At 35.5% G+C, this 16,394-nt stretch overlaps 1 protein-coding gene across 3 annotated transcripts in view; it reads right to left on the bottom strand.

Moving 5' to 3' along the window:
- Positions 1 to 16,394, bottom strand: part of DPY19L3 (dpy-19 like C-mannosyltransferase 3) — a 34,228-nt gene that overhangs the window by 17,535 nt on the left and 299 nt on the right. The window contains exons 2-9 of one of the 3 annotated variants that reach the window (XM_062007623.1): positions 14,837 to 14,976; positions 13,397 to 13,530; positions 6,598 to 6,688; positions 5,637 to 5,758; positions 5,293 to 5,438; positions 3,492 to 3,615; positions 2,593 to 2,727; positions 801 to 932 (exon numbers count right to left, since the gene is read on the bottom strand). In XM_062007623.1, the coding sequence (XP_061863607.1) occupies positions 801 to 932; positions 2,593 to 2,727; positions 3,492 to 3,615; positions 5,293 to 5,438; positions 5,637 to 5,758; positions 6,598 to 6,688; positions 13,397 to 13,530; positions 14,837 to 14,942 (990 nt within the window). In that variant the 5' untranslated portion in view covers positions 14,943 to 14,976. Of the gene's footprint in view, positions 1 to 800; positions 933 to 2,592; positions 2,728 to 3,491; positions 3,616 to 5,292; positions 5,439 to 5,636; positions 5,759 to 6,580; positions 6,689 to 13,396; positions 13,531 to 14,836; positions 14,977 to 16,394 lie in introns of those variants that run through there. The other 2 variants (XM_062007624.1, XM_062007625.1) reach the window with 2 other exon arrangements.

The following is a 16,394-nucleotide window of genomic DNA, read 5'->3' as shown; positions in this document are numbered from 1 at the left end:
AAATGGCCTTCCTTCAGAGGTGGCCTAATTAGTGCCGTCACCAGTGCAACTGCGGTTGTGTTCCAGGATTCCCCTAACTACAGCAGCTACTGTGTGCCTTTTGAAATATCTGTTCATTAGACCTTCCACTCCAGTGTGGCAAAGCTGTCTTCTGAGTCTATCACTTGATAAGATTTTGAGCAATTTTCCCCTTCAAAGCTTCAGATCTGAGAATAGTTCTTTGGCTGCTCTCAGGCAACCTGGAATAGGTGCAGACATTGCCTAATTATAAAAAACACAGTCCTGACTATAAAAGGTTATAAAAGAGACATGAGGAATGGCCCTGTGAGTTCATACATGCTGGTTAGAGGCTGTCATCAATGCCAGCATCAGAAAAAAGACAACTGTAAATACAGAAAAAAAATCCTAATCTTTGAAAGAAACAATAGATTTCAGTAAATTGAACTTGACATGTGCCTGTTTCTCACAGAACATTTTGTTGGAGGCAGATCCATAATTCCAAGACAAGTCCCACTGAAGCAGGTGTAAGGTCTATTTATGCAAGTTTTTTTGCAGGATTCAAACTGCAGCTTGCACAATCGTACATGTTAACAGTAATCACATGATTATGGCGTCTAATGTGTTTGGTTATGCTGTAGTTAGTGTCATTGAATTCATTATTTGATCATGCAGTATTTTTGTTGCTTTATGCTATAGTAATTCTTCTAATTAGCATTAGTAATTTCAGATTATAATGCTTATAAATTACTCATCTATATACATCACATTCTTTAGTACTTCAAAAATATTTTGGTACCTACCTGGATTGCTCTTACTATCAAGACAGAAGCATTAAAACTTATAAGTAATGATCCGAGAATCATATTATTAAAGAACTGTAGGACACAGACCAGTAGTAATCCAGAAATCTGAATAATATAGAGCCTGGTAACCTGTAATAATAATGAGATTTTTATGCCTATAAAACTTTACAGTCATAGCTGCTTTTCTTTGGTTTATAATTTATTTCAACTTCAATTATTTTTTACCAAAAAAATATCATCTTGCACTAATCATTACACTTAGTCATTACTATATCCTTTCTGTGTTTATGTTCTGAACTAGTTAGGTTAATATTTTGTATCTTTTTTTATACCTAAGGAAGCCTGACACTATAATAAAGTAGTGAGTTACACAGTTGCAGAGTGATGAAAATATTAATTACTTGATAATTGGAAGATGTTTTGTATTTTCTGTAGTCCCAGAAGTGTTTCTGTGGCCTCTGTAATGATTTTGTGACTAAAGAGTTATGGCTTAGTGCAGTGCAGCAATCAAACATTGTCTGTACTGAACTTTTATATAGTTTAGTACAGTCTTTTTTCCAGCTATGCTAAACTTCTACAAATGTTCAACTTAATGCAAACATTAAAAATCAGATGATTTTCTGATGCTGCTGTACCAAAATATCAATTTGACACAAAGATCTGGAGTTTAGTTTTGTCTTAGAGCAGTGGTGTAAGTCAGTATCAAATGCCCCTAAAAACTCCAACAGTTCTTAGTAGCATGTTTACAAAAATTAATATGGACTAAGAGTAGTGTAATTCAGGATAAAGTGAGTAGTTTGTCAACTTTTAAGGTAGCTGATTAGTCACAATTAATTGGTAACATCAGCTTACATTTGCAGATATAACGAAGAGTTTAGAAACCCCTAAATAATCCACATTTCTTTTGATATGCAGCCACCACACTAATTTTCAGTTAAATCAACACAATTACTAACATTAAGTCTGCTTCAAGTTTAAAATGGAATTCACAAGAATTAGAATTTCTCCTACTGTAACCTTCCTCGAAGTTTGAACCTTTTTCAACAAATGTATGCTTTTACATGGGCTAAAACCATCTCAGTAGAATTTCACACTGACATTCAATTCAAAGATATTGTCTTAATTTTTATATATTTCTATTTCCTAAGATTGACTGTAAATAACCCCATAACTTCTTAGTAACACTTATGTTACTTTTAGGCTCTTTCGGCAACATATCACTGCCAATGTTATATTGTGGTGAATTTCAATGTACAAAGGACAATGGTTTCTCTTGAGCCACCTGGTCTATCTTCTTCCTTCCCTTTATGATACAGTGCCTATACCTAACTTTCAAACAAGGATGCACAATACTTTAGGCAAAATTCATACAATGTGATGACTTCAGCTTAGGCAAAGATTTCCTGAGCTACTTTTTTTTTTCTGGACACTTCCAGTGGACATGCTTAAACTGTGGTATTAGATCAACTGTTATGATGGTGTTTAAAAGCAATCCCTTAATATTCTCAAAACATAGCTGTGCCTAAACAAAACCAGATAAAAATTAAACAATAGAAATTAATTACATAAAGTGAAATATCAGTTGAAAAAACACCCAGAAATGGTGTTTTGGTTATTTTTACACTTAAAATACATACAATGTTGATTACATAAAACCCTGCCTGAAGCAGTAGAGTGTATAAACTCTATTACTTTGAGCATTCAGGCCATTGGTTAGTAAAATACCATGAAGACTGTTAGCTTAAAGACAGTAAAGAAAAAATTTGATTATTGCCAAACTTGATCTTACTTTTGCTGTGGGAAGCATGTCAAAGCAGTCCAGTATGAATAACGCCAGAGCTTGTATCAGCAACATAAACTGATTAAATTGCCAAGTCAGGCTAAATAGAAACGTTGCTATGAATATAGCCATAAGTGTCAATCTCTGGAAGGGGGGAAAGAAGTTTGACTTAACTTTATAGTTTCCTCCATAAAAAAAATCCAAAAAACCCCAACAAAAAATACAAAGCCCCAAACAAACCAACCCAGAGCCACTTCAATTTAATTTCAAATCCATTTGTATAACATCAATACAAGTTTTCTAACCAAAGTAATTGCTTGAAGGATAATGAGCATTTTTAGAGAAACATGTTCTAAAATTTATACCTGTATTTTACATTTATAATACCCCATGGAAGAAAATGGTGACATCTCAGTTTCAGACCACAGATTAACAGGCAAAATATCTTTTACTATGCTATAAATAGCATTTATGTGAACAAATTGAGTAGTAATTACTTAGAAACTGATTATCAATGAAATTGTGTCACCAACTTTCTTTTATTCGTGCAGATCAGGACAAGCTTCTATATAAGTAATATAGATAAAATCAATCCTTAATCTTTGTTGTTTATAAGCTTTCCTCCTGTCCACTTTGTGCTAGTCTCTTATGTTTTCTTAAATACACAGTACTATTGTCTAGTACTCTGTAGAGCTTACCTTTTTTCCTCTAGTGCTGAGCATATATATCCCTTTGTATTTCAACTACACTTAACAGAAGGCTCATTTGATTAATGTTTTAAACGTTCTGAGTGATTTTTGTGTGTACATATCCATGGCTATAAGTGCTTATTAAGTATTTTCTCCTAAGTTTTATAGACAATTTTATGATATTAATTTTACTGTGTTACACTCATTAGAAATACTCACTTCTTGAGCAGGCTGTAAATGGGTTCTGAGTAGGTATGTGATGGCTGCTATCTGAACAGCAAAGAATGGTAGTGCCCAGTTCTCTCTCAAAGGAATGGTGAATTCCACTCTTGTAGTATCTATTCTGTACAAAACAAACAGTTTCCTAAGTTTAAAACAAAGTACCAACTTGGTGACAGAAAGGTTGCAACAATAGGCATAGTTGTGGTATTTTAACTACTTTTTCATAAGAATGGCTCTACATTGTAGTTCCTTCAACATGCCTAGCTCAGAAAAAACATCATTATGAAGGTTCTGCAAGTTATCTATTGTTTCTGTACCTCAAATGTTATACATTAAATTTGCTTACTGTTAAAACATTTACGCTTTGGACTAAATCTTACTTATGAAGCACAGATTGGGTAATTTAAAAACGATCAAACCAACCCCAAAACAAAACTACTCCCCAGATTTGTCATTTGGAGTTTTCATACCACAGGTAATTTTAGCTGACTTTTTGTTTGGCAAAAAGCACGTAAAAGGATAAATAGGTATCAGTTTATTAATTCTGATTCCAGTGCACTGGATTTGAATGCTATGAAACTGGTTAGGAACTTCTGGTCATTTTTAAAATGTTCTAACATTAAAATTTTGTGATTGAAGTTAGTAAAAATTCCTCAACAGGCAGTCATTTAAAAAACCCAAATTAAATGCTAAAACCAAAACATAATTCTCTTTTTTCTTGTGTAGAGAAAATGACTGCTAAAAAGAAAAGTAAGCAACACATCTGACACATGCTCAGCTGGATTTCCTAAAACAGAGTTACTCAGTAGCCTCAGATGTACTTCATCTGGACAGAAAGTCTTTATCCAAAACAATTCCATGTACTTATGCTATTTGCATAAAGGATAACAAGCTTCCATTGTTCATGAATTATTAGAAAGTTGGACAAAACAAATCTGCTCCAAATATTCTGTAAATGGAAAAGACGACCTCATGAAATAAACATGTGAGCTACTGAACATTGCAAGTATTTTTTAATTACTTTCATCTTAGGAGAAAGAAACATTTTGCCACTATATACCTATAATTACTCTGTAATGGACATGCTGGCAGATAAACTTCTTTACAGCTGCTGATTAACATATCAAACAGTTTTCATAGAACTGACATTGTACTTTTTATTTTCTTGATTAAGTTACAGTTAACAGCCTATGTCACCAAGGCTAGCTTCGTGCCAGCAGCTTACTGCTGGCCTAAAGCCAGTTCTTGAATTTTTCTCTCCACGTTGAGACTTTTTCAAGTGACAAAACACTGGAACAGCTCAATTACTGTCTTTTCTCTCTGAGACTTAGTGCAGGAGATGTCTACAGGAATAAGGGAAAAGAGAAGCTGAACTTCTGATGATTTTACGTTGAAGGAATCCCTGGAGATTGAGTGTGAGGCAGTGAGGAGAGACCTGACAGGCACATATGCCCTAATATCAATGTCTATCTTCTAAGGGATCGTAGGCTGAAGAACACAGAGCACATGATCTGGAGATCCAGACATATCTGAAACATGCAGTCCACTTTCAGAGACAAATTTAATCCAAAATTTTCTACTCAAACTTCTTGAAACTTTAACATCTTAGTCTGCAATGTCAGCTTATATTTTCTAATATTTTGTATTATTTAAACTTTTTTTTCCTTTTCTGGCTAATCTGGAGAGAGGCCTTCCAGTTTCATTTTCTTGTCCAATTAATTATGTGTTTGAAGGTTCAATGCCTTACCTTGGACAAGAGGTACAATTTTAGAAAGAACAAATATTCAATCTCACTTACCTGTTTGTAATATACCAGCAAGCTGCCAACAACCCTGAAAGCCATGTTCCACTAAGAAGCCAGCTTGTTACATACAGAGCAATGACATAAACTGCCTGAAGTCCAAACAAAGTGTAGATATAAAAATAAATGGGCTCTAGGTATTGCTGTAAAACACAAGAATACTGATGTTGACATAAAGCATTTATAGGGGGATTATACTTAGTATGATTAGGTTATGCTTTCACAAATTAAAAAGGTATCAGGAATATTTCTAATTAGAAAACAACTAAAAAGAAGAGCTATGATTCACTGCGCAATCTTCATAATGCACTTAGGATCTAAAGCCATAAATAAATGCCTACCTGAATTGGAAGAATCCTATACAGAATGCTGAGAAACACCTCCTGGTAAACATTCATTCTTTCAAGTATGTTAATTGTCCTCACAGATTCAGTTTTATTGTCATATACTAAACCATGTAAACCTTAACGATAAAGAGAAATTGAAATAGGAGATTGTCATTTTCCCCCCTCCACCTTCATTTGAACAGTGAATAACTTTTTCAAAGGTATTTTAGGATCTCTCATCAAAAACTGCAAACTTTGAGTCACAGATTCAGATCACATTAGATCTGAATCAGCATAACCTGAGGTCTTCTGTTTCCCTGCTTCAAATGTGGCTCAGAGTGCTAATTCAAGTACTATATATTTAATAATGTATAAACCATTTCTTTTTAGATTTACATTCCTAGCATAGAATCTGTGGTGCATATTGGATCTTGAGAAGCATTCTTGTCACTGCTTTGAACACAGGTGATGTTAATATTGACAAATGTGTAGTATAAGCAAAATTGATAGGGAGCATCAGTTAAGTATCTAGCAAACATGAGACTCTCACAGAAAACCCCATCACTGCATATGATTTTCTTGGAAGTTGCTCATTGTATCACTTTACTGTGCAAGCATACAGCAAAAAAAATGCCCCTTCCCACAAACAGCTCATAAATCAAACTAAACAAGAGATGGATAAAAATGAAAGTAATATACTGAATAAATTAGTAAGGCTGAAACCTTAACAGGTGAAAGTTGACTCCAAAAATGATGGCCTTCATCCAAATGTGAAGGCATGGCACAGAAACCAATGCATCATTGTGAAATTATTATGTTCATAACTTATTGGCTCTCTGGCATAAATCTTGTCTCCAGTACAATTGTTGTACTACCTTTCACAGTTATGGTATTCCTTATTCTCAACTGTATTTGAAAAAACATTTAAAAATCATCTGGCAACACAAAGTAAAACTTACTTTACAGCTTACAATACCTTGCTGGATGGAAGCAGCCTGAATCATCTGTTTGTAGTAGGAATAATAAAGTCCGCATTCTGTTCGGAACGAAATTTCTCTTTCAACCTCCTGCAAGTGAAAGTTCAATAGTAAATTAACCTTCCATTTGCTTTTCCAACTCCTCTAAAGCTGCTTTCCACATAAACTCTTGCTGCACCAGCAAAATTGACCTACACGGTGGCTTGAGTCTTCGGGTTTATGCATTCTGTGCAACTTAGTTCAAATAAATGCCATTGTTAACTAGGAAAATGTATATGCCTTTTGTGATTCTGATATGCTGTTTGGAAACACTTATAATCTTTTACGATTTTTTTTTATAGTATTCAATGTTAAGTGCAGCGGCCAACAGCTGGACTTTAAAACTGCATATGCTTTCTCCACGTATTTAACCATTTCTTCCAGCTGTAGATATCCCATAGTGTTCCATGGCTTTACCACCTTGAGGCTCAATTAATTCAGTGTGCAATACTTGGGACTGCACCATAAAGCTGCTCTTTCATCTGACCACTTGTTAAATGCTGTTTCTTGCTGGAAGCCAGCTGCTCACCACTCTCATATTATACATTACAGGAAAGGTGATACTTTACTTGGTTTCAGGTGTAGGTAAAGTTATTTTTAATTTTAAAATGTTTAAATGATTTAAACTAGGTAGACTTCGACCTATGGGCTCTTTGTTGGCTGATATTGCAGCAGGTGGAGTCTAATGAGATATGAAAGCTCCCCTAGAGAAAACTGCTCATGGTACAGGTTCTTTGTAATTCACCTTCCTCTGTTAACTCATTAGCTGTAAGACCTAGTGAAATTTAACAAATTCAGAGCCTTGGGTGACCACGTTTAAACACAATAACCAATCTGAAGAGAAATAACAGGCATCTTACACAAAATTGTTTTATTAGTGATCCTTTTAGTAGTTGATATAAAACCATTTCAGCAAGTATCACTGATAAAGCAGTAAGTTAGGGAAGATTTCTACTCAGATTTGAAAATACAATGAGGTTCCTGTATGTGGCATAAGCATGTCGTTAAAGACATTTGAGATTTCTAAAGATAATATTATTATTTCATCTTTCTTTACAAAAGAACATTACTGAAATAACAGAATGTTACTGTTTTCTGAGATTTTTATGAATGCCACTCTGGTTAATGTGACCTTGCATAGAATCTCACAACTTTTGTCTTTCTTATACAATCCCATTTCTTTTACTGGAACAGAATCGATACTATTTCAGAGCTAACATAAAGCTAGATAAAAAAATCTTGTTCCTCTCTATTGCTCAGTATAGAATCTTATCTCAAAATGTATTTTATTGAAGTCAACTGTTGACAAACTAAACAAATACAAGTTCTGGTCTGAGAAAAATCAACAAGATAAAACCGCGTCTATGTAAGTTCACAATTAAACTCTGCAGCTGCTCTATGACATACATACCATTAGAATTCCAGCAGAAGAAGAAACTGACATTGGCACTAAATACTAGATGCCACACACTTAGCAAAATGAGAATGCTGGATTTTGAATGAGCTCTAGTTTCAAACTCACCACTACTGGAAAGTTTTCTAATACCAAAATTGTAAGTGCTCATAAAAAATAAGAAAAAATTAAAAAAGAAGGAATGTTAACATTTGCAATTTATTAAGGGGGAGAGAATAGTCACAGAGGGGGATCTAATTAGCAAAAATGCATTCCAACATGATTAATTTGTAATCTTGGCACCAGCTGTATTCAACCAAATGCTATACTTTATGAGACAAACACTAGTGAGTTTTACATTTGTTTCACGCTAAGATAACATCTGTTTTATTCACACACAATACTTTTCCAGTTCTACAGCAGTTTATACTTATCCTAGCATTCCATGTCAATAAAAACATACAGACTTACGGGTAAGCATTTTAAAAGCACATGTTTATCTTTCTGTATATTCAATTTGTGAGTGTTTAACAAAGAAGTTACCACTGTTCCAAGGAAAATAAAAGGACATTATCCTACAGGATACATACAGAGTTGCAGATGATTTCAATTTATGCAACTTTATCCTAATCTGATGAAGCATTCAAAACAAAATGTAAAGAACTATTCCTCTCAAGGGCAGCACAAAAATCTAGAGCTTAGTTTTCCTCAAACTCCTTAGCCAAGTCATTCAGAATACTGAGCAAGCAAAGTCTGAGTTGAGTTTTTCTACAAATAAGGAGCATAAGGGAAGCTACGGTGACTTTTCTTTCTTGGCAAAGTTGAGGCACTATTTGTGTAACTGAAAATATTTTTTAGTTGTCCAATTTAGGAATGGAAAGATTTTAAAATAGTCTCAATCATACAAGTGGGAACTCAATACAGACAGCTGCCATCAGTGCTCCTGTTGTGAATCGTGCTTTCAGCATACGTATTTAACCCTTGTACGTGGTCTCTTGGCTGGTCAATCTCATGCCCATCTGTTAGAATGGCATGGTTCCTAGTCAGATCAGATCCAGAGTAAAAGTACCCATAACCACTCAACAGTATTGCCAAAGCAGTACTTTGGACTTCTCTTTATGGTTTACACATTCACTTAGATGAGTTCCAATTAGCTGACTGTTTCCCATCTTTTTTCATCTTTCTCTTATAGTCAAAATGCAAAAAAGGTAAAATATAACCAACTTAGAGAAGGAATCTCAGGATTCTTATCTTGCATGTCTGAAAGACTGGAAATTTTATATTTTTATTCCTTGAAGAACAATTTTATTAAAGGAAAATTCGGTAATAATAGTCTAAATGCTTTCTCAGAAGGGATGAAGAGCAAAAGAAAGCTCTGAAATTCCCCTCTGTTACAGTATTACTTTGCTCTTGGCTCATTCCTACTCAAGGTTTCTTCTGTGATGTCGATGATGAATAGATCCTGCTCCTAAAAGATACTATACTTGAGAAGCAGTTACTAAACTGCAATTGAAGATGGGTGAAAATAGACCAGACATTTTATAGGTGTAGTCCATTAAGTTTTCAGAAAACTGAGAAAGGATTTTGGCTAAAAAATCTGGTTTAGTTACCACTATCATAAACAGAAACCTTTGTTGTTTGAATGTATATGAGAGTAAAACTTTTTTCTTCAAAATTGTTTGGCTGAGTAATTATAACCTTTTGTGATCCCTGCTGCAAGTGTACACAAACATAGCTTCTGACTATGTGACATGGCCTTCTACAGTCTTTTTTTGTTTGCAGTTCTTTCAGGAAGTATTAAAATAAAAAAAACCCCAGTCATGTTCCTCTTTCATAGCATAAACCATTCTTTGACATCTGCATTTTCAGTTTTTCTGGTAAGCTTTGAGATAGCAGGCATACTTATTAGCAAATAAGAAAGGATTCACACATACTGCAGCAGCTGGAACCAAAGCACTGTTGAAAGCCATTTTCAAAACAGAACAAAATGGTCTAATAACCAAAGAACAGATCTAGTTGGTGAACCACTGCTGGAAGACACCCAAAGCTGAGCTGGCTTTCTTTGAATTGTAACTGAAATTACAGAAAGCTAATCACTGCAAGTGTGGATGAAAACTGTGACTTCAATCACTTTGAAATTAAGAACCATGACTTTGCATAATGAACTCTTTCTTACTTTCAATTATTAGGGTGGAATACAGTTGTCAAACTGCAAAGTTTTATAACTAAGCAATCATGATGTTTATCTATCAATGGGGTCTTCAAAACAGAAAAAAATCCTCCTTTTGCACCTAAATGGTATTTATAAAAACCTCTGTCTAAGTTAGTGTGAAAGCATCAGAGAAACACTGCAGACCTCCTTCTGCTGACGTACAAAAATGAGAACCTTCACATAAAAGACAATGACAAAACCAGTCTCTCACTGTGTCTCTATAATAGCTCAGTAACTACACATACCCTTTTGTGTATGACTAAGTGTAGCTTATTGGAAGAAAGGAAAAATGTTCATGGAGATAATATGTTGTTATATAATTTTAATATCAGTATTCAGTAACATCAAATCCTCACCTTTGCACTGTTTGCACTCAGTTAAGAGTAACTGAGGCTACTAACCTAAAATAAACACAAATGGAACTGATTTAAAATTTCTTTTCTTTTCTGTGTTTCAAAGCAGTGTTGATGTACTACTATGTTTCATAGGCACTGGGGTTAATGAAACACTGAATTAGCATTGCTTCCATTTCTTCTATGTGTAATGTTTAATAAAAATAAACAAAACAACCTCTGCACTCCATTAAGCAAGGCATGCAATAATCATGTACCAAAGATTAGACTACAGTTGTTCATTCTGGGATTCATTCAATTAAGGCTGTAGTATGCATGAAAACAAAACTCTTTAAAAATTGTTTAAAAAATAAATCAGTTAATGTGTACAAAAATACATGTTTCATCCAAACTATAAAATGTTAGAGAAAAGGAGCATGAAAATGCACTTGTCTTTTTTTAGTACAGGGTATGTGCTGTAACTGTAAGAATAGCCAATTCAGAAGTGCTGGAAAACACGTACATACATCTAGAGATACTACAGCGTCCACTCATACATACAGGCACAGAGATGTCTATATACCGTTCTAGAGATGATAGATGAGCCTTTCTGTCTCAGGTTCACAGGAAATTTCACAGCCTCTTTATATGCAGTCTTCTCTTCCCATACTACTCATAAAACAGCATTTTTGTTTGAACTTTCTCTCACTCATGTATGTTCTAATGTATTCTTTCTCTGCTTAGTTAAGAGAAAGCGCATCAAGAGACACAGTTTAGATTTCTTACCTTGCTAGTTTCACTTATGAACACAAAATGCCCTAATGTGGATACTGGCAAGAAAACAAGCCTTGACTATACTGAAGTTAACAGTAAAACCTTAGAAAGCTTTGTATTAATCAAAGTGAAAGCACAGACAGACTTGGCAGACAATTGCAGGAAATTTGGTCAGACTTCTCTTGTCCCCAATCTTCTTCATATTTGCAAATAAGCTACAAGGGGTACTACCTGTTTGATCTCAAGCTATAATAAGTAATTTGAGAAAAAAACCTCTTTAGAAGTACCTTTAAATCTCACCTGGATGTAGGTGTTTGAAAATAAACTGCATTTGCTTGATCAACCAAGTTAGAGCTATGGCACTCCATTTGGCAACATGTCCTTGGAAATAATATAAACTGAAAGTGTGTATATGCAAAACATACACAGTATACAGTCACTGAACACATAGCTCCTAAAAGCAGGAGTGTTTATGAAGTCTGATCACTTTTGGCTCTGTGTGACAACTGGTTATTTTATTTGTATTAACATGTGAAACCTCATTAAAACTTTTCTTGCTGTTGCCAGTTTAAAATTAGTATTGTAGCCACATATGCATTCTCTGATGGAGTTAACATCTCACTGAAGTAAGTATAATATGACATCAGAGAATATCGGCACTCCTTCTGCTTTAACCTGTGGGTAGATTAACTTGAGGGTTTTTAGAATCTTTCCATCAAATTGGTAGAAATTGCCCATGTTCCAATGTTACTTGTTATTATATAAAGTCCTGAGGATGAAATGAGAGCTACTGAGAAAACAGAATCCAGACTTAAAAGTATCTAGCTGGTCTTATTTCAGTTTTGATAGCTAATGGCATTCTAGTGTACTTAAAATGAAAACAGTAATTATAAACCAAAATGAGTATTTCATCCATTGACAGGCAACTAAATTGCAACTACAGACTAGCTTCCCCCAATGAACTTACTGTCCCTCTATATCAGTTAAACAGAATAAAAATGCTGTATCAGTTAAGTTCATCCATTGCTACAAGTCCATGCCTGTTTGTATGTCAAAATATACAACATCTGCAGAGCTAACACTAGCTTTTAGAAGGAAAAGACAATCTTAAGGTGTACATTCAGTATATATATAATCCATCTATATATTCAAAGTAAGATGACAGTGGGTACAAAACAGTTATACAACAGCAATTGTTTCAGTAAGTGCCAACTGTTTTTATTATAGGTACATAAATGTTTCTGAGATGAAGAAAGTGTGTAAAATAAGAAACACATATTGCAATGCAAGTATTCCAATTAAATACAGATACTCTTTGAATAACATAATACACAAGCCTCAGTGAATTTTAGGCATCTAAAAATAAAATGACCCACCAGTTTCTTTTTTCTGGTCAAATTTAGATATGTGTACAGCTGCATTATTTCCCCATGCAATGATTCTAGGAAAAGAACTAGTCACTTCTGGATCTTGGGAATGAAAATTATCCTACAGTGTAGATGTTGCTTTTACACTGGTAAATGTCTGAAATACATTTTGAGGTTTGCACATTTAGGATAATATTATTTAAAATTAGTATTGAATAGTAAGAGATTGTGCCTAAACTGTATTAAAAAGATAACAGTATAAATACAACAAAAGAACTGTATGCCAGGATTTTGCATATTGTTTATTTTAGCTATTTTTGTTATGTTTTGGATTGCTTCAGATAAAAGAAAAGTTGGTTACAGAGCACCATAGAGTAGATTACTGAAATTCTGTTCTAGATAACAATCAATGGTTAGAAGAACTTTACCTCCAGCTCAAGCAAGAGCTGTGCAGCAATACTTTCAGAGAAAAATTGGCCAAAGGTATTTATAGAAATGATCAAGTATTTAAAAAGTGGTGGGAAGGGAAACAACATTTCTGTAAAATTAAACTTAAAAAATGCAACATTTCACAGCTTTGAGCAAGTTACAAGACAAATACACAAATAAATGACATTTCAACTAACAGTCATATTAATGCTCTTATGAAGGCACTGATGGAACTATGAAAATGACTGTTACCTTAATATTGGAAAACCACAGGTCATTTTCATGCAGTGTAGCAACATAAACAGAAGTAAGAAGTCCAAGAGAGATGGCAACAATTCCACCAACAGTTACTGAGAGTATGTTCCACAGCTTTCCACCTGTATGATCTTGGAAGAAAAATATTTCACTTTGCAATTGTGAAAAACACAATGTAACTTAAAGGAATTTTGGAAACTCATTTATACATTGTCTGTGCTAGTACAGTTTCAATTCTGTAGGTAATAGGACATTTGGTTTTTAAGAGGCCTTTACGGAGATGTGTTTTTTATTTTCCCATATAGCAAACTCAGAGTATTTTATTTACATGCAAAGTGCAATAAAGTGTGCCTTAATTAGTAAAACATAGTTATAATTTAAGAACGCTGTGATCCTACAAAAGTCTAGATAAATGCCATATCTAATTTGTAAATCTAAATTGGAATGCCCTCCAGGGTAGCTTTTTATAATTAAGGCACTACAAGATGACTGTTAGATCACACAGTAAGAAACAAAAATCTTCTGTAAAAATCTTAAAACTATCTGTTTTTTTAGAGTTTGCTTGTTTTTCATAAAAAAACCCAAACCAGTGAAGGTTCTGAAGTTTTAATAAACACTCACAAAGAGTGGCCAAAGCAGCCTTTGATAATGGTGTCACATCTGAGTTGCAGGTGGAACGATGCAAAAGAAAGGCTGCACTTCTAAGTGGCTCAGTCAACTTACTGTACACTTAATACTCCCGATTTTGAGAGTTGGGCTGGGTTTTTTTTGTTGGTTGGTTTGTTTTTTAATGTTGATTTAAGGCTTAATATGGATCTTGGAGATCTGGAATTGTATCTTTGAAACGGCTGTTTCATACTCTGTGACTTTTACACAATGGGTACCAAATACAGATTCAATGGAGCTGAGGGCTGGGCTGTATGAGAACTGTGGTCACTTTCCTATTTTGTATTTAGCCTAAGCAGACTTGCTTGGAAACAATGTAACTTGCCTTTCAAAATGTTGTCAGTATTTCACTAGTGAAATAGACTCTCCAATCAAGACAGTGTTTACCTTTTCAATTTACCTAGCTAGTCTGTCCTATAGACAAAAAGCAAGGGTTTGCAGTTAAGTTCTGATTTCACGTGCAGTCTCCTTTCATTTAACTATAACTCTGAGGTCTTCAAATTCTTTAATGTTCCCAATAATTCGAACTGGGATTTGTCTAAGAACCTACAATAGCCACATGAAACCTGATAGTACATCACTGATACTAAATTGAAAAAGCTGTTCTCATCAATTTAAATTAGGATTTTAAAACAGAGATGAGATTGACACACAGTATTCTGCATACCCTCTGTCACACCCAATTAATTGATAGGTATTCAAGTATGAAAATGGATTTTGCTAAACCCTACTAAAAAAACCATAATGCTACAATCCTTTTCATTTACCCACCAGACAGAATTTTCCCATCAGGCTTCACATTTTTCTCCTCTGAAGGCTGATCTTCAGCTGCTTCTGTGCCTTTCCCCACCCTTCTCTGTCTTATGGTTGTCATCATTTCAGTTACTTTAACTCATTCTTCAGTCTGACTCCTGAATGGACACACAGAAGCAATGCATCTTCCTACCCAAACATTCACTTAATACTGTATGAAATAGCTGAAAAGAAAACTGTACTTTACTGCCATCAGACTTTAATTTATAGAACTATACTTTAGTTGAAATGAATCTTACAAAAACATGAGATTTGAAAACTTTTTACAAGTCAAAGTGCAAATGAAGGTACAGAAAACATTTCAAATTTGTAAAGACTGAAGTTCACAAAGTTTCATACTCTTGCTTAGGTTTTCAGAACGATTCAACATTCTTACTGCCCCCACCTTTGGCCCTTGACTGAAAATGTGCACCAGGCTTCACTTCTTTGAAAAAAGTGTAAGATCTTCAAAGAAAAATGATTTAGTTCAGGGTATTTTAATTTGGCAGCTAAAATACAAAGCCAGTTGTTTAAATCTCATCTTTCAGGAAAACCCTAAAAAGGGGTCTGTAACATTGCAAAAACGGTGGGAAAGATGTGCTATAAAAAAATAGGGACAGCATTAAAAAAAAAAATCCTTGCTGTTTCCTACTATTAAAATACCATAAAATTTGAGTACACTAGAAGAAAAGAGTGTCTAGTCCCTCCTCTGTCAAATCCCAGGTGCTCTCTGCTCTATGAGCATGGTCCATGCATAAACCAGCAATAAATCAACGATGTCTCATCCTGAACACAAAAATATCTATTATCAGAGCATAAACACTGGTATTTGTGTTGCAACTGGTGTTAACCGACTGAAAATGCTAATGCTCTACGAAAAATGTCTCAACCACACAACTTTGTTGTTTTAAGGCTCTTGAGGTGAATTAGCTTCATCTGTTTCCTGTATGCCTGGGAAAATACATAGAGGAAAATACATAGAGGGAACTGTGTGAGCATTGACATATGTTTTTAAATGGCTGGTTTGTAGAAAATCTGACAATTAACTAATATAGGCAAGATGGTCATCATCACCACGCTCTTTCTTTACATTGACAGTCTCAGCCAGCTTTCCTCAGTGCCGTACACCGAAGGGCACGGTTTTGCCCGGCACACGTGGGGAAGCCTCGACAAGGTGCCAGGAAAGGAACGTCCCGCCTCCCTTCCCACAGCTGCCTGAGGTGAGGCGAGGCTTGGGGCAGCAGGGTGGGGGCAAGTTCAGCGGCTGCAGGCGGGACCGAGGGAGCACGAAGGGGAAGCCCGGGGCGAGGGCGTCGGGGCGGCGCGGCGGACGGGCGAGAAGGCGGCTGAGAGCAAGCGCGCTCGAGCCGCTGCTGGAGAGTGGGAAGCGGCCCCGGGGGCCGGGCAAGGGCGGGAAGGGGAGGCAGGAGGGCCGGGCCTGGGGCCGCGGCTCCCTTGGCGGCCGGGGCGGGCCCTGCGGGGCGCGGACAGCTCCGCACAGCGCCGCCTTCCCGCCGCCTGCGGCGCGGCTCGCCGC

This window comes from Colius striatus, chromosome 14 (assembly GCF_028858725.1).
Source record: "Colius striatus isolate bColStr4 chromosome 14, bColStr4.1.hap1, whole genome shotgun sequence".
Classification (NCBI taxonomy): domain Eukaryota; kingdom Metazoa; phylum Chordata; class Aves; order Coliiformes; family Coliidae; genus Colius; species Colius striatus.
The sequence above is the reverse complement of the archived record's forward strand: the minus strand, read 5'-3'. Positions and strand labels throughout refer to the sequence as shown.